Raw genomic sequence first — 18,677 nt, forward strand, 5'->3', positions numbered from 1 at the left:
TTTACACACAGACAAATGCTGAAATCCTCAGCGAGTTTGCACCAGCGCCGTACATACAAATATATTATGATGCAATTATCATTTCAGCCAATCTGATTATGGATTTATTAGCGTCCATCTGCTCAAAGCTGAATTTAAAGGACTCAGGGATGAATAAACCACATCAAGAGTCACAATGTATGAACAGCTTGTGGCCTGAATGCCTGGTTTTAGTCAACACCTTTATCAACTTGTATGTTAACCTAGTTAACAAAGCAGAAATCAATTAATCTCTTAACATTAAGATAACACCGAAATTTGATCCACAGTTGTGACCCTGGATCACAAAACCAGTCTTAATCATTAGGATATTAAGTACAGATCATGTTCCATGAATTTATTTTGTAAATTTCTTACTGTAAATATATTAAAACTTAATTTTTTATTAGTAATACGCATCGCTAAGAACTTCATTTGGACAATTTAAAGCCTATTTTCTTAATATTTAGAATTTTTTGCACCCTCAGATTCCAGATTTTCAAATAGCTGTATCTCGGTCAAATATTGTCCTATCATAACATATCATACATCAATGGAAAGCTTATTTATTTGCTTTCAGATAATGCATAAATCTAAAAAAACAAATTACCCTTTGTCATCCAGGGTCACAATTGTGCTTCCAGTTTGAAATCCCCTTACTGTGAACCAGAGTAATTATATTTAACTTAAAAAGCTAAATAATAATAATAAACTGAAATAAAGCAGAATAAATATGCATTTCAGATTAAAAATGGAAATTAGAAATGTTGCTTTGGCCAAAAAAAAAAAAAAAAAAACCCAAAACATTCAAATTACTAACTAAAAAGATTTTTTATATTTTTGTATATTATGAAAATATCATTTGTACATTTGAATTTCAATTTATTGTTACTAATTACATTAATATTCAGTGTTTTTGAAAGAAGAATCTTATGCCCACACATTTTTAAAATATTATTACAATTTAAAGTAGCGGTTTTATATTTTGACATATTTTAAAATGTCATTTAAATTAAATCTTACAATTAAATACAATCTTAATACAATATAATCTCCTTGGTGTGAACCATGGTGATTATACATTTGTGTAATTGAAAATAAAATAAATTTTACATACAAAACATACATAAAATGAAAAATTGAAAAAGGTTAAGTCGAAGCACTAAAATTACTAAAATAACTAAAGTAATACTAAAGTAAAACTTTATATACATAAATAGTAATATAAAAAACACAATTCATACATGACAAAATTACTGCAAATTAAAATGAAAACTGAAAATATAAAATTAAGCTTAGTGAAAATAATAAAAACTCCAATAGTATAGAAATAAAACTAAAATAACACTGATTTAACACAGGCTTTCATTACTTCATCTGATTTGAACATCTGCTGTCAAACTGTGCTCTATTAACGTCCTTCTGCTGCTTTCATGCTTGTCTCTTTTTAATGACTCAATGACTCATTAGTAATGTCCTTTATGGATAAATGCTTTTTCCAAGAAAGATATCATTTGAAACCGAAGACTGATCATCTTTAATTTTGTAACTCTTTTGGTGGAAACATATACGAATTGATATCAGATGGTCACTGTGTAGATGTTTTTTAGTTTGTAGTTTATTAAATAATACATTTTGACCTCCAGAATAAAGAGAGCCAAAAAAAAAAAAAAATTAAAAAATAAAATAATAATAATATATATATATATATATATATATATATATATATATATATATATATATATATATGTATTTGTTTTTTATTATTAGTATATATAAGAATGCCAAAATAAGAACAATAATGAAATGGTATTGTATACTACAAAACTTTAAATAAAAGACATAATTGAGCAATTACCTGTCATAATCCTAACTGTTAGCACAAAGAAACAATAAATCAGTTAGCCTGTTTCCAATGTAATTGGCAATGGAAAACGTACTGAAGGATATACAGATGAGCTAAAACGTGTCTCACCTTGTGTGAGTACAGCAGAGATGTTGAATTACAGATAAGGTTTCAGTCAGGATGGCCCACCAGTTGACCCCATGAACACAGTGTTAATGGGGGGCAAAGACGACACCATTTCTCTGATCTCTGTGCTCCCCTGGAGAGGCAGCAGTGCATTCTGGGAATGATAAGGAGCGGGGGTTCCGTACATGCATGGTGTCGAGATGGAGCAGGGATGAGCAATGCTGGATCCTGAAATAGGACAAAATAAAGAAGATATATGCATATGCAGTAATGAAAGATATTATACAATTGAAGTCAAAAGTTTACATACACCTTGCAGAATCTGCAAAATGTTAATTATTTTACCAAAATAGGAGGGGAAACAAAATGCATGTTAGTTTTTTTTTTTTTTTTAATTAGAAGATTAGGCTAAATGTAACTTATTTTGTCTTGTAGTATCTTGAAAGTATCTTCTGTAGCTTCTGAAGGGCAGTACTAGATGAAAAAAAATCTTATATTTAAGCAAAATGAGAAAATTGTACACATCCTTATTCTGTTCAAAAGTTTTCACCCCCGCCTCTTAATGCATCGTTTTTACTTCTGGAGCATCAGTGAGTGTTTGAACCTTCTGTAATAGTTGCATATGAGTCCCTCAGTTGTCCTCAGTGTGAAAAGATGGATCTTATAATCATAGGGTCATTTTTTGGAAAGGGTTCAAATACACAAAAATGCTGAAACACCCAAAAATATGTGGGAACTGAAGGTAACCTCACAGTATTAAGAATCAAGCGTATGTAAACCTTTGAACATATGTAAATGTGAAATATGTGAAATATCTTTTCAGGTACTAAATAAAAAATAACATGCATTTTGTAAGATCCCTCTTATTTTGGTAAAATAATTAACATTTTGCAGATTCTGCAATGTGTATATAAACTTTTGACTTCAACTGTAACAAAATGGCCAAAAATAGCCATGCATAAAGGCTTCATTAAATATATAAGGGAGGTTGGGGCTATTTGTCACACTATGTATAAGCACATACCTTAAAGGGCAACTATTATGCAAAATTCACTTTTACATGTTGTTTGAACGTGTGTTGGCAGTGTGTGTACACAACCACCCTATAATGATAAAAATCCACCTGCTTCTTTTTTTCAATCCCTATAAATCATAAGAAGCGTTTCACAACAAGTTGTTTGCAGAGTCTGTAAAATGTGATGTCACATTTTACATGCCCCACCCACAACTGTTGACGGACACTGCCATATTAGCACAGACTCCGCCCTGAGTAAACCACATTTTACGCTACAGCATTCAAAAGCAGCATTCGAGTAAGAAATGTCTTCTTATTACAGCTATAGAAGTTATTTGGTCCAGAGCAGTGATTTTCTGTTTTTATTTTAATGTTTGGCTCATATTAACAGCGTAGACAACAGTATAGGTACTGTATATTATGCTGTTGTCACTTAATACACAGATCTAATATAAACATAAAAATAGGCTTTTTCAAAATGATAAAATAAATGATCTGTTAACTTAACAGGCACATTCTGGGGACACCTAAGACTTATATTACATCTTGTAAAAAAAGGGGATTATAGGTCTCCTTTAAAATTTCCCTTGCTGAGATGTAGCGCCTGTGTGACAACTAGCCCCGGTCTCCCTTACCAGAATTTCTGTCCTCACCTGCTGTGTGTGCGCCCATTGCGGACAGATCGGTGTAGTAGGGTCTTGCTGTCTTCCTGCTCGTGTCGTCTAGGATGTTAAGAGGGTCGTGCACTTCAGCATAGGCTGAAACGGAGCGAATGCTGCTTACGCTGCTGATGACTGACACATGCTGATCGATAAACGTACCCATTCTCTGAGCGTCCACATACCCGCTGCTGCTGTAATATCCTGGACAGGAGAAAGATGAACATTAATGTTTCAATCAGAGCATCTGAAAATAATGATATATAATTAAAATAATAAAATACACAATTTATCTTGTCCTCTTAGGTTAGTTTTTGGGTTTTGCAAATGTATGTCACAGATACATCGATGGGGAAATAACATAAGGTACAGCTGAGGTCAAAAGTTTACATACACCTTGCAGAATCTGCAAAATGTTAACTATTTTAAGGGGGGAAACTATATTGAGAGGGATCATACAACATGCACTTTATTTTTTTATTTAGTACTGATCTGAATAAGATATTTCACATAAAAGATGTTTACATATAGTCCACGAGAAAATAATAGTTGAATTTATAAAAATGACCCTGTTTAAAAGTTTACATTACATTTTAATTCTTAATACTGTGTTGTTGCTGTGTTTTTCTGTTTAGTGATAGTTGTTTATGAGTCCCTTGTTTGTCCTGAACAGTTAAACTGCCTGCTGTTCTTCAGAAAAATTCTTCAGGTCCCACAAATTCTTTGGCTTTTCAGCATATTTGAGTATTTGAACCCTTTCCAACAATGACTGTATGATTTTGAGATCCAACTTTTCACAACTGAGGGACTCATATGCAACTATTACAGAAGGTTCAAATGCTCACTGATGCTCCAGAAGGAAAAAAACATTCATTAAGAGCCAGAGGGTGAAAACTTTTGAACAGAATGTAGATATGAAATTTTTTTCTTATTTTGCCAAAACATCATATATTTTTTTTATTTAGTAGTGCCCTTTAGAAGCGAAAGAATGTTTCCCAGAGGACAAAATAAGTTAAATTTACCCTGATCTTCAAATTCAATGCATCATGTTTCCTTCTGAAGAATCAGTGAGCGTTTGAACTTCAAAAACATACAGTTATTGTTGGAAAGGGTTCAAATACACAATAATGCTAAAAAAAAAAAAAAAAAAAAAAAAATTGGTGGGACCTAATGGATTTTTCTGAAGAACAGTGGGCAGTTTAACTCATGAACAACAAATATTATTGAAATTTAAAGAAACTGTTTTCTATTTGAGTGTATTTAAAAAATAAAAAATAAATTCCTGTGATGGCAAAGCTGTATTTTCAGCATCATTTCTCCAGTCTTCAGTGTCACATGATCCTTCAGACATCATTCTAATATGCTTAATATTTTTGTAGAAACTCTAATACATTTTTACAATTCTTTGATGAACAGAAAGTAATAAATCTGTCTGACCCCAAAATTTAAACAGTATTGTATATTATTTTATAAATTATGTTGTACACTCTTAATTGGCAATAATAACTCCACTTTTCTCACCATTGTGCCCAGAGCTGCAAACCGGACCTGAACATCCATCTCCACTGGCAGCACTTCCTCCAAAACTGTACCCTGTGGAGTCCAGCAGCTGTACGCCCTCAGTATCCATCACAGGGTCACCTGAGGCTGCGTATCCAGTTGTTGCAACCCTTGAGCTGTAGGGAGACACGGTACAGCTGCTGCTGAAGCAGTCTTTGGTCAGCTGGTGTCCAGAGAATGGTGCATAGCGGCTGCTTTCAGCACGAGCCTGATAGGCGGATGTTGGAGTGTGAGTCTGAGCTCTAAACACAGGCTGGTAGTAAGAGGAGTTGGGGTAGGAGCCAGAACTAGTATTGTGCAGACTCTGGTACATAGTGTCAGAGAAGTTTTGGCAGGACACTTGGGGCTGGATAGGGCAGCTGCTCTGCGGCCTCACAGCCATTGGGCCCTGGTTGATCACGCTGCTACGGTTGATCATGGCTGGAGAGATTGGAGGGGTCATCAGTGGGCCGCTGTTCTGTGAGTAATCCATTTGACCTTAAAAAAAAAAATTAGTAATTAAATTATTAAGTTATTATATTTAACATTTTCAAACAATTTCAAATTGCTAGTAAATTTCATAATTAATTACAAAAAAAACTGCAAAACATTGAATTACATGTGAAATTCAGAAGTAGAAAGACTTAAACATACAGTAATCCTTATTTTAAGTCAATGAAGACACTGAAGTGCGTTGCTGATTTTGTCTCTCTTCTGAGGAACATGACTTTGACTTGTTTGGCAATGTTCCCATACAAAGAAATTTTGGTATGATTTTTTTATGTTTATCCAATCTCTGTTTGAAAGTGACTTTTTTTTATGTTTTTAAATGTTTTCTTTGGATTGTTTAACTACTTAAAAGAGATTGTAGGACAATAGAGCTTTAATTTGTGTTTCCTGCTAGCTAAATTTCACATACATAAACAAAAGTCTGTCTCTAAACCTCTCTTTTCTTTATTCAAAGTTGATCTAGACAAGTATATGTATGTGTATACTTTCTTTCTTCTTTGTTTGGTTTTAATATTCTGCCTTAATGGCTTTATGTTTTCGGAGTCACAAGTAATTTTGAAATTTTCTAGCAATTTCTAGTGAAAAAAACTTACTGCACTAAAATTTTTTGACTATATTAAACATGAATATGTCTTTAATTTATGTGTTTTAATGTACCAGATATAGTAAAGTTGTCCGGATCGGTGCTATGGTACACAACGGTACTGGTCCCGAGCCCCTGCTGAGCAGCTGTGAGAGATAGGAAATCTTGTTCTGGTGGGTTTTCGTCCTTGACAGTCGAATCACTGGACGCCACACCAGATTTATTCCGATTGGCCAAGAAACAGGAACTTGGGGAGGCAGTGAAAGTAGCCTTACTAGCATCTGTCAAAATGAAAAGATCACAGGTAATTGCTCTAAAGATATACACTACAGTTCAAACATTTGGGGTCAGTTAATTTTTTTAAAGGAACTAATATTTTTTCTCAAAAAGGATGCATTAAGTTAACACTGAAGTAATGATGCTGAAAATTCAGCATTGCATCACAGAAATAAATGATATTTAATAACATATTACAATAGAAAACAATCATTTTAAATTGCAATAATATAACAGTATTTCTGATCAAATAAATGCAGCTGTTTCAAAAACATTAACACATCTTACTTTTTAATGGTAGTGAACAATACAATAACAAACTAATGAAAGGCCTACTAATACGCCAATAAATAAAACTAAATTATTAGGATACCTGCACTCCTCATGTATTTCTCCAGGAGATTCTGAAGGTCTTGCTCTTTGTCGTTGTTGAATTGTGTTTCAATAGCTAGCAGAATGTACTCATCCAAAAGCATCCGAATGAGGTGGAACGAACCTGTAAATAACATTAAATGGTTAGTTCACCCAAAAATAAAAATAATTAGCCCATTATTTACTTATCCTCCAGGCATCCTAGGTGTATATGACTCCAAACGGAGTTATATTAAAAATTATCCTGGCACTTCCAAGCTTTAAAATTGCATGGGTGGGTGCTTCTCTTCATCAGTCCAAAACACGTCCAATAAAGTGCATCCATTCATACTAAAAAGTGCATCACACGGCTCCGGGGGAGTGAATAAAGGCCTCCTGTAGCAAATTTTGTAAGAAAAATATACATATTTAAAATGTAGGATGTAGGACGTTGGCCTCGCACAAACCAACGTTTGTTTACAGGAGCAAATGAAGCTAGTCTTCTTTTGGCTTATATCGAAATCCTCAGACAATTTTCTTTACAAATCCTTGTTTTGTACTTATAATTCGTGACCATTGTTTTGTTTTGATCATCCGCCCGGAGCTGCTTCCATGAATGACCAGTTGCCGCAAGCTTATTAAGTTATTATTACATTTTAAATATGGATAATTTTCTTGCAAAAATGCATTGATTCACTACAGGAGGCCTTTATTTACCCCCCGGAGTTGTGTGAGGCACTTTTTTGTTATGGATGGATGCACTTTATTGGACTTGTTTTGGACTGATGAAGAGAAACACCCACCCATGCCATTCTAAACCTTGGAAGTTTAATATAACTCAGATTGGATTCCTCTGAAAAAAAGGAAGTCATATACACCTAGGATGCCTGGAGAGTGAGTAAATAATGGGTTATTTTTCATTTTTGGGTGAACTAACCCTTTAAACTAGGTTAAATTGTTTTAGTATGTGTTGCAAAAATTCACCCAAAAAATAAAATTCTCAGGTTGTTCCAAACCCGTATACATTTCTTTCAGCTGAGAAACACAAGATGTTGGTAACCAAACAGTTGACAGTAAAAAATATTATTTTAGTCAATGGTTACCGTCAACTGCTTGTTTACCAACATTGTTCAAAATATCTTCTTTTGTGTTCAGCACAAGAAAGAAACTCATACAGGTTTGAAACAAGTGAATGGTGAGTAAGTAATAATGGCACAGTTCATGTTTGGATGAACTATCCCTTTAATAACCATAATAATCAAAGATATCTGAATACACTGCAAAAATGCTTTTCTTACTTAGATTTTTTGTCTTGTTCCCAGCCAAAATATCTAAACATTCTTAAATCAAGAAGGGTTTTCTAGACAAGTAAAAAATTATTGTCTTGTTTTCAGAAAAAAAAAACCTCAAAATTAAGTGAGTTTTTGCTTAAATCAAGCAAAATAATCTACCAATTGGATAAGAAAAATAATCTTATTTCAAGCAGAAAACTAGATTATTTTGCTTACCCCATTGGTGGATTATTTAGCTTGTTTCAAGTAAAAAACTCACTTCATTTTAACTTCTTTTTTCTGAAAACAAGACAATTTTTACTTCTTAATTTAAGAATTTTTAGATATTTTGGCTGGAAACAAGACCAAAAATCTAAGTAAGAAATGCATTTTTTTGCAGTGTAAAAGTAGCCTCACTCTGGGTTTGTTCAGAATAGCAAACTACTTGTCCTACAGTTTTTTGAAGTTCATGTTATAGTATTCCACACTATGCAGAGTACTGAATCCCACAATGCAGTGCGCACAATCTGACTTTCCCACAGGTTTCAGCGAGTTATTGCTGAGGTCAAATGTGTGGCCTTCCAGGTGATACTGTTTGGCTTGTGAACACCTGTGGGGTCATCAAATGTTAGGAGCACAGAGAAAGGTCGCTCCCTAATCAGGGTGCACACACGCGTCACAAGATAAAGCTTTGTTTGTACAGCCTTTTATGGCTCATTCTCCGCAGTGGATCCCCAGCCAAAGAGCCTGAACGAACAGTACAGATTTGACTATACTATTATGCTCCAATTACACCTAAAGAGTTTAAAAGCAAATTAATCAATGACTGCAGTTTGAATGTATGCACGCTATAGGTTTACCAAAGCTAGTAGCGTTGTTCAGGGTGAGATTGTGCATCACTCGTGCTCCAAAAAAACTCCACTTCAGAAGAAAATCTTGAGCTCGCTTTTTCACCGATCGACCATTTTGTTTGCTGGGCTAGAAGACAGATAATAAGCAATTTAATATGATGAGTCAGGGCTAGTCTGAGTACCGTGAGTTTGAAATGCGACAAACCTTAATAACTTTCTGCTCGACTACTGAGTCCAGCCATTCAATGAAAGACTCAACTGTGGCGTTTTTCCTCAAGAGGTCTTTTAACTCTTGAAACACTGAAATGGAATCATCTAGCAAACAAGATCAAGAAATCATGAATATACATTATTTTGAGGCTCAGCGTGAAAAAATATCAAGCCAAAAGTAACTCACATTCAGAGTAGAAGTCTGAATCTTGGTCACTTGTGATTGAAAGGAGTGCTTGAGAACCAATACTGTTCAGATCCACCTTATCAATATCATTCACCATAGAAGTCACTACATTCTGGTCAAAAAGTGCAGGTCTTGCGATCTGAAAAGATATAAATCCTTTTATAGTTGACTAGAAGTAATGACTAAAAGTAAGATTTATTGATGTTTCTGTACAATATACCTGTGCTAGATGTAAAAATGAGGTCTGTCTCTTTAAGGAGGACACAAATCGTCTGGCTATCGGCAGTTTCTTTTCTGAGAGGATTTCCGGAAGATTCTCCAAGGAAGACACCATCCAGTGTTCCCAGTGCTTAGCAAAATTTCGAATATCTGCCAAAAGACTGGAGATATTTTCCTAAATTCACTCAAAAACACTTGATGATATCAAATTCAATATCTTCTTGAATTTAGTGCACATAAATCAAATGTGAACTATAGGATGCAGCAGTTTAATAGACAAACCTCTCTGGCATGTCCTGCATCGTAGCAGGGATGAGAACATCAGTGAGGACCTGTGAAAAACAATTCAGCCAGTTTGTCAGTCAAACATGATGTGACCACTATAAACTATTGTTATTAAAAAAAACAAACACATTATTAATGGAATTACTACTGGAATTTCACTGTTTGTGTATTATTAAATCTTTAAAATATATTTCCACGTTGATTTTCATATTTTCTGATTCAAAATCTATGTTTGGGACAATGGTACAGCAATAAAAACTAAATGATCCACAGCTGTGTTTTTTTGTTTAGTGATAGATGTTTATGAGTCCCTTGTTTACTACCTGGTTTTCTTCAAATTCTTTGGTTTTTCAGCATTTTTGTGTATTTGAACCCTTTCCAACAATGACTGTATGATTTTGAGATCTTTTCACAATGAGGACAACTGAGGGATATGCATATGCAACTATTATAGAAGGTTCAAACACTCACTGATGCTTCAGAAGGAAATGTGATGCATTAGGAGCATTTAAACCTTCTGTAATAGTTGCATATGAGTCCCTAAGTGTCCTTAGTGTGAAAAGTAGGATCTCAAAATCATACAGTCATTGTTGGAAAAGGTTCAAATACACAAAAATGCTGAAAAACCAAAAAAAATTGTGGGACCTGAAGGATTTTTCTGAAGAACAGCAGGCAGTTTAACTGTTCAGAACAAACAAGAGACTCATGAACAACTATCACTAAACAAAAAACACATTTTTATAAATTCAACTATTATTTTCTCTTGTTATATATGTAAATGTTTTTTTGTTTGTGAAGTATCGTATTCAGGTCAGTACTAAATAAAAAATAACATGCATTTTGTATGATACCTCATATTTTGGTCAAATAATTAATTATTTTTCAGGTTCTGCAAGGTGTATGTAAACTTTTGACCTCAACTGTAAATGCTGTTCTTTTAAACTTTATATGTATTAAAAAGAATCCTAAATTAAAAAATCATGGTTTCCACGAGCAGCATAACAATTTTTAATCTACCCTAAAATCTTTGAATGATAAAAAAGTGCTCATAGTTGAAGAAACATCCAGATATGAGTCAAATACACTCACCTTGTAGAGTATAGAGTCACACACAGAGAATATGTCCACAATAACTGGATTCTCCAGCAGTGGCAGGAGATGTTCAGGCATTCCTTGCCAGAAGTGAAGCAGAAAGTTCTGGATCTGGAAAAAATCGGATTAATTACTGTGCATTTTTCTTAAATCTACCGTAGACGTCATGAAAACAGATTCTTTAAGAGCATAAAATAGCACCTCCTCAAAGTTGACATTAATGGCATTGTCCAGAATGCACTGGCAGTGGGTTTTGTACATCATAATCAATGTGTCAACCTAACAAATGAAAAGAATAACAAAATCTAAGTAGACGTAGCCCATATAAACAGTATTTTGGAATGGGTCTCCATAGAAATCAACAGACCTTTTCTTTTGAAACAGACTCCTGGAGCACTAAATGCTGTGCACTTGGAAATTCAGGTAAAAGAGTTCCAGTTTTAGAACTAAGAGAATATTTCCTGGTGAAGCCTCCCTGTGAATATTGAAGAGTAGATAGCAAAACATGACACCTTTTAAAAATCTATACATATGCAATGAATGTAAAGCGCTCATATAGCTAAAATAGATAAGGCTCAAAAGTTTAGGGTCACTTTTACTCAGTCAAAACTTTTATTCAGCAAGGACACATTAAATTGATACCAATCATTGACAATAATGTCAGAAAATCAGCATATTAAATGATTTCTGAAGGATCATGTGACAAAAACTGGAGTAATGATGCTGAAAATTCAACTTTGAAATCACAGGAATAAATTACATTTTAAATGATATTCAAATAGAAAACAGTTCTTTTAAATTGCAATATTTTACAGTATTTTTAATCAAATAAATACAGCCTTGCTGAGCATAAGAAGCTTCTTACAAATGCATTTAAAAACAACCAACCCCAAACTTTTGAACATTATATATCAATTTCAAAAGTGCAGCACTGTTTTTAATATTAAAAAAATAACTGCCAACCTCATTTTTCAGCTTGCTTCCAGAGAATCTTTGCAAAACACAAAAGAGACATTACTGATATGATAAAACACGTAAATGACTCGAAAAAATGAACTTCATTAAATATAATGTGTCTCAGAATTGGCATTGAAAAATCACTTTTGCATGACAGATTACTGAAAACATTCAAGGACTTGCGATTGGACGCTGAATTGAAGGGATGAAGGTCAAAACTCACCGCGTCAAACCTTTTCCTGAGTACACAGAGTGATAATACGCACTGCTCTCCTTGATTCCAATACCATAATAATGATACCTGAAAGACATTGAGAAGCCAAACAAAGATATAGCCACTTATAGAGCATTTTAAATAGTAATAAATAACATTTTCAGTCAGCAACCAGGCCATTTGGCTCTTTCATACTTCGAATGGCCTCTGGTTCCAAGCCTTCGTGTTGTAAGAAGAGGAAATTTCTGCCTTATGGTCTGCAATGACAAAAATAGAGCTCTAATGAACCGTATTATTGATCTCTATGTACTGTAAATGCAAAATCAATAGCTACACTTTAAAAAATAAAGATTCTAAAAGGGTGTTTTTGCAGTGATGCTATGGAAGAACCATTATTGGTTTCCCAAATAACCTTTTAGTCAACAGTTCCTGAAGAACCTTTCTGCATGGATGTTCAAAGTTCTTCATAGAACCATGCCCATAAAAGTATATTTTTGCCTGATAATGTACATATTCATCAGAACAGCTTTCTAAAATGTTAAAGAGAAATCTTGAAGAATATAACTGAAGATATAAAAACTCTTACCTTCCCAAAAGTGGCAGCACAAGCAGGATCTAATTTCTCCTTCCGGCAAAAGTCTAGATAATGAGCGTAGAGGATACACCGTGGCAGGCAAACACCTTCGCAAACTATGTAATTTTCCTCAAGCCTAATAAAACAATAAAACCCAAGCGTAGAATCATTCTTTGCTTCCACTTTCTGTACATTATTTATAATGGCAAGCTTCATTAAAAGGATAAATGCTGAGATTACCATTGTAAAGTAAGTTGAGTCTGTTTCTTCTTGTCCTTGATGATCTGACTGATGCTTTTCTTTGGCACAGTTTGTTTGACAGAGAAGGTCTTAGAATAATCCAGGTGGCCCAGGTCCTCTTCAGAGGAAAGGCTTCCATTACTTTCATCAGCTTCTGCCAAATGAATAACATACATAGCTTTCAAACGCTGACGTGTGCCAAAACTATTCATAATTGCTAAACAAACAGGCGAGAGATTGAGAATTTCGAAGTGAAAGCATAGCAGTAGTTTAATCAAAGCCTGTTTGAAAACAATTTACAACAAAGATGACTTCCCCACCTGATTTAATGCCAGAATCCTCCTCCTCATCAAGCCTGGCTTTGAAAAACATGTTTTTCCCGAGATTGTCTTGGTCAACAAGAATTGTCGCGTGGAGGTCATCTGCGTTTTTGCAAGCTCTCTTTGTCTGCGACGCTTGTAGTTGATGAAACGTGTCATTCTTCAATGGACTCCCTATATTTCTTTTCATTGGCATGTTCAAGGAGAAATTAAAAAGAAAAAACTGGAATGCAAAATTAAAACCACCAAGTGAAATAATACGAAAAAAGGAGTCTAAATTGTTAGAACATTCCAAAATCAACACAGCCCATTCTAACGCTTGCCAATGTGATGCATATATCCATTCCTGAGATGATACGCATCTCCGAAGCGTCCCAGTGAATCTCCAAAAAACATTTAAACAATTTGTCAACTATGTGTGTTGCTTTTCCTCTTTCCTCAGAAACCAATGCTCACAAAATAAACCTGTAGCATGATGGCAACTCTAAAAATAACCGTTTAAATATAAGATTAATCCTGGAAAAGTTCATTAATCCAAGAATGGGAAAGATAACACCTTCCAGTCTTAATTAAAGCTCGGCTCTCTCTGAAATGGTGCGTCACAGAGGTGAGTGCCTTAAGGCCATTTATCTTATTTACAGAAGACTGGCAATGGATTCTGGGATTTAATGATTAACCAAGAGGGATATCATCTTCTTGAAATCTGGTGCTGGTCGTGGGGCTTGACTATAGACCCAATTAGAGGCAGACTGCCTCCTCAATGCATTCATAATCTGTGTTCAGAACATTTTGTTATTGCTGTCTGGTTTACACTACCATTTAAAAGTTTTTGAACAGTAAGATTTTTCATGCTTTTTAAAGACGTCTCTTCTGCTCACCAAGCCTGCATTTATTTGACCCAAAGTACAGCAAAAACAGTAAAATTCTCAAATATTTTTACTGTTTAAAATAACTGCTTTCTATTTCAATATATTTTAAAATGTAATTTATTCCTGTGATCAAAGCTAAATTTTCAGGGGGAAAGAAATTATAGAAATGTATACCTTTTAATTACTAAAGATGCTTTAAATTGATCAAAAGTGATGATAAAGACATTTATAATGTTACAAAAGATTCCTATTTCAGACAAATGCTGTTCTTCTGAACTTTCTATTCATCAAAGAAACCTGAAAAATCATACATACCATACAAACAGTTATTTTAAATAATAAAAACATTTCAGCATTGTACTTCGGATCAAATAAATGCAGGCTTGGTGAGCAAAAGAGACTTATTTTAAAAACATTAAAAATCTTACTGTTCAAAATCTTTTAGGGTATGTTCAAAGATGTTGGCCTTGTATTATAGGCAGAGTTAAAGCCATGTCAAATAAGTAGAAAACTGTAAAATGGGCAAATAAACAAAGATCAGACAATTAAAGAATATTAGGGTTTTAGGTGTTGAGTTAAATATGTTGATAAACAATATTTGAGACCACATGCCCCATTATTGCAACCTAACAGTAAACAGTACATCACATAAGATTTTAAATTAAAGTAAATCAATCTGAAAAAAGCTATGAGACAATACATGAAAAAGAAACAAATGTCAAAGTTAGCATACTAAAACTTTACAGATTTTAAAGAAATCTCTTGATTGTACCATATAGGGGTCATTCCGTGTCTACTCAACCAGAGGTCCCCGGCTCAAATTTTTGATATTATAATAACTATATAATATTTATTCTGAAGAAAGATAGACATGTATAGTGAAAGCCAAAATATTAAATGTCATGGATGAATATTTACTGAGTAATCCACCATTTTGTAGAGAGGGGTCAAAATGGCAATTTTCACCTTATGCTGCGTTCCAGGCAGGTCTTTTAACTGGTAAATCACCACTTCAAACCACGACTTACGACTTTGTAGCGTTCCAGGCAAGTCACGCCAAATTGCCTGGGCATATTTATGAATTACTATTATTTTTATATTATTATTAATTTGATTGCAACGTTATATTGTCCTAAGCTCTATTTTTCCACCGTGTGCCACTTGCATAAACACCGCACGCATTAGGGCTGACTTTGTTGTTTTGCGGGCTATGTTACCTCAGAACTCGTAACTGGGAGTCCATCGATCTAGTACGAGTTCACGAGTGGGAAGTCACGGGTTTGACTGCCGTTCCAGTGCACTTTCACTGGTAGAAGGTCGGAAAAACACGAGTTACGGGTTGTCTGGAACGCAGCATTAGATTCAGATTCAAGTTACAGGGGGTTAAAGATGATTTTGCACAGAGAAAGGTTGTTATACTAGTAAAATCTGTTGTCTTTAGCAATCTTTGTTGCATTATGTGCCAATGGTGACCATTCAAAAATGGGAAAACAGCACTTTTCAAGTTTTGCTCCAAAGTTTGCATGCCTGTAACTCAAGAAGTATTAAATATATTTTAATGCCCTTCTAGATATTGGGCCTTAACAAACTTTCCTTTTGGCATCTTTATCTTTTAATGCCCTATTAGATTCGATTTCAGAGACATTGGAATTTCAATATGGCTCCAGGAGTAAATAGTTAAAATGTACAAATTTGCAGTGGCCAAAAACCAGATGTGGGTCAGTTTAAAAAAAAAAATGATACTTTTTTTCTTTTAAAAAGGATGAGATGTGTCTTGTTTCTTTCTGTCAAAATGAATAGATTGAACATACCAGTATGAGTGCCATAAAAATTATTTTTCCAAAGTTTGAATCTTAAATCATATTGTGATATCTGTAATACTTCTTGAGTTATAGGCATGCAACTATTGGAAAATGAATATATATGGTAGTCAGACTGGAATGTTTATTTTGAAGTAGTTTATATTTTTTTCAATGTACAATTTTCAAAATACAACTTTAAATTTTTCCATTTTAATTTAAGTAGCCTAATTCTATTGTGTGACCTTTGTCACGTAGCTGTTCACTATGTCATCATTTAACTCTTGCACTACACATCATGGACTTCATTCCTCACAAACCACTGCACTAATCACTGCATTCACCTGGCCCTTGTTTCTCACTGCACTGATTAGTTCTCACAGCTGCACCTCATCACACTGACTGCATTTAAGCTTCTCACACACACAGCCACTGGGCGAAGTCTTATTGTTCCGTATGGTCTGTATTTCCGAGCGTTTCTTTCAGAGTTTGTTTTCCCTGTGTTTTGATTCCTGGACTCCTTCCCGTGTTTGATTCTTACTGCCAGCCCCGACCTTTCTGCCTGTTTTTGACGACGATTTCTGCCTGCCCCTTTGTGTTTGTTTGTTTTGTGTTTGAAATAAATGCTGCAAATGGATCCGCACGTCTCTGACCCTCCTTGTGACAGAGGACTTCGCCACTCACAAGGATCCAGCGGCTTTATGGTGTCATCCGGTTCCAGCACGAACACCACTGTACAGATCATGCGTCTCAAGCAGGGTGAGCGGACTATTGAGGAGTATGCGATGGACTTCATCGAATTGGCTAATCAGTCTACTATGGATGATGGTTGCCTGATGATTTTTTTCCGTGGAGGACTCTTAGAGCCTTTGGCTTCACTGATGTCCACGTAAGTTTGTAGAGTCCAGCCAGGTTCAAACGTGGGCATCAGTGAAGCCAAAGGCTCTAAGAGTCCTCCACGGAAAAAAATCATCAGGCAACCATCATCCATGGCAGGCAGAAATCGTCGTCAAAAACAGGCAGAAAGGTCGGGGCTGGCAGCAAGAATCAAACATGGGAAGGAGTCCAGGAATCAAAACACAGGGAAAACAAACTCGGAAAGAAACGCTCGGAAATACAGACCATACGGAACAATAAGACTTCGCCCAGTGGCTGTGTGTGTGAGAAGCTTAAATGCAGTCAGTGTGATGAGGTGCAGCTGTGAGAACTAATCAGTGCAGTGAGAAACAAGGGCCAGGTGAATGCAGTGATTAGTGCAGTGGCTTGTGGGGAATGAAGTCCATGATGTGTAGTGCAAGAGTTAAATGATGACATAGTGAACAGCTACGTGACAACCTTATTATTTTTTTTAATCAAATTTTTTTCTTTTAAATATGTATATGTATATATGTTTTACTTTTAGTAATTTTGGGCCTACATCAATTTAAACTAAATGATGCCTTGCAACTAGCTAAAATAAAATAAAATACTTTTTTTTTTTTTTTAAATAGGACTTTTTAAAAATATTTTTAGGCTCAATTCGATTTAACTATAAGCCTGATGCTGGTGTGCTTTTATTATGTTTACTAGTCCACCCAAGAGAATCAAAAATAGCCTATGATTTTTGCGGTATAAAATGATCCTGCTTTAGAAAACAAACATTTGTATTGGACAAATGATTAAAAACCTATAAAAGTTACTGAAATACAAACAACCTACCTGTGTGACAACTAGCTTCGGTCTCACAAACACTGATGAAATGTTTTATTGTTGGGTAAATATCATATTCATGTATAGTATGTAAATTGAAAAAATGTAAGCCCTCCTTTAATGTGTTTCTTTGTGAGTTTATAAAAATGTTTCAGAGTTTTAAGTATTTTAAAAATCTAAATCGAAAGTCTGAAACTCTTTGCCTCTCTATCTCCAAATATTTATTATTGTAACATATTTTATTTGATATTTCTCTGTTGATTCTTGCTCTTTGTGTATGTTTTTTTTCATCTTTTCCCTTATTTTTGCTATAATGTTGTTAAGTATAATATTTTTGTTGATTATTTACAGTATTAATGATGGTTGTGCCTTATGTTTTTATCCCTGTCTTGTTATGTACATTTTCGCAATAATAAAAAAAAAAAGTATGTAGATGAATCTTTATTGGCCAACAAACTCAGCGTTCATCTTCCACGTGCCAACTACCGCGTAATCTCCCGAAAACATGATGCTTCGGCGGAGAATCTTATCAGGCGCGAAGGTGAAAACAAACAACAAAATTTATACATTCTACAGACAACATGACCACATTGCAGGTATATAATACTTTAATGGCTTCGGTGTTTGTAAAAAAAACGTCGCAGAAACTACACCTGGAGTGTAAAATCTGCCAAGTCGAGAGATTCGACAGGTCGCCTTTAGTCTCATTCGGAGATACCGATTAAATCGTTCACAAACGAGGAAATTCCAAATACTATGTACAATGTTTACCGTTTAACTAGTTTTCTAAATTAAGATATAAAGAATGTGAAGTTGACATCTAGTCTACAATAATATGCTGGTGCTTCGGTCCATATATTAACTTGTATACATTGTGTAATGCTGTTTTATTAGTGTGTTGACCTCCATCATCCCAAACTGTGGCAGACGTGCTCAGTGCCTTAACATTTACCACGACTGCATGGTTAGATTGGATT

The 18,677-nt window shown here is 34.6% G+C and overlaps 1 protein-coding gene across 1 annotated transcript; it reads right to left on the reverse strand.

The window, feature by feature from the left end:
• Positions 1 to 2,039: 2,039 nt before the first annotated feature.
• rfx6 (regulatory factor X, 6) lies at positions 2,040 to 13,539 on the reverse strand. The gene is made up of 19 exons (XM_073852824.1): positions 13,344 to 13,539; positions 13,024 to 13,177; positions 12,796 to 12,919; positions 12,405 to 12,466; positions 12,219 to 12,296; positions 12,002 to 12,029; positions 11,406 to 11,513; positions 11,240 to 11,317; positions 11,036 to 11,149; positions 9,944 to 9,993; positions 9,663 to 9,822; positions 9,443 to 9,581; positions 9,251 to 9,360; positions 9,055 to 9,172; positions 6,946 to 7,068; positions 6,371 to 6,577; positions 5,186 to 5,701; positions 3,659 to 3,868; positions 2,040 to 2,218 (listed from the first exon to the last, which is right to left on the reverse strand). The coding sequence occupies exons 1-19, from the start codon at positions 13,537 to 13,539 to the stop codon at positions 2,040 to 2,042; spliced, it is 2,754 nt and encodes a 917-aa protein (XP_073708925.1).
• Positions 13,540 to 18,677: the final 5,138 nt, after the last annotated feature.

This window comes from Garra rufa, chromosome 13 (genome assembly GCF_049309525.1).
Source record: "Garra rufa chromosome 13, GarRuf1.0, whole genome shotgun sequence".
Taxonomy (NCBI): Eukaryota; Metazoa; Chordata; class Actinopteri; order Cypriniformes; family Cyprinidae; genus Garra; species Garra rufa.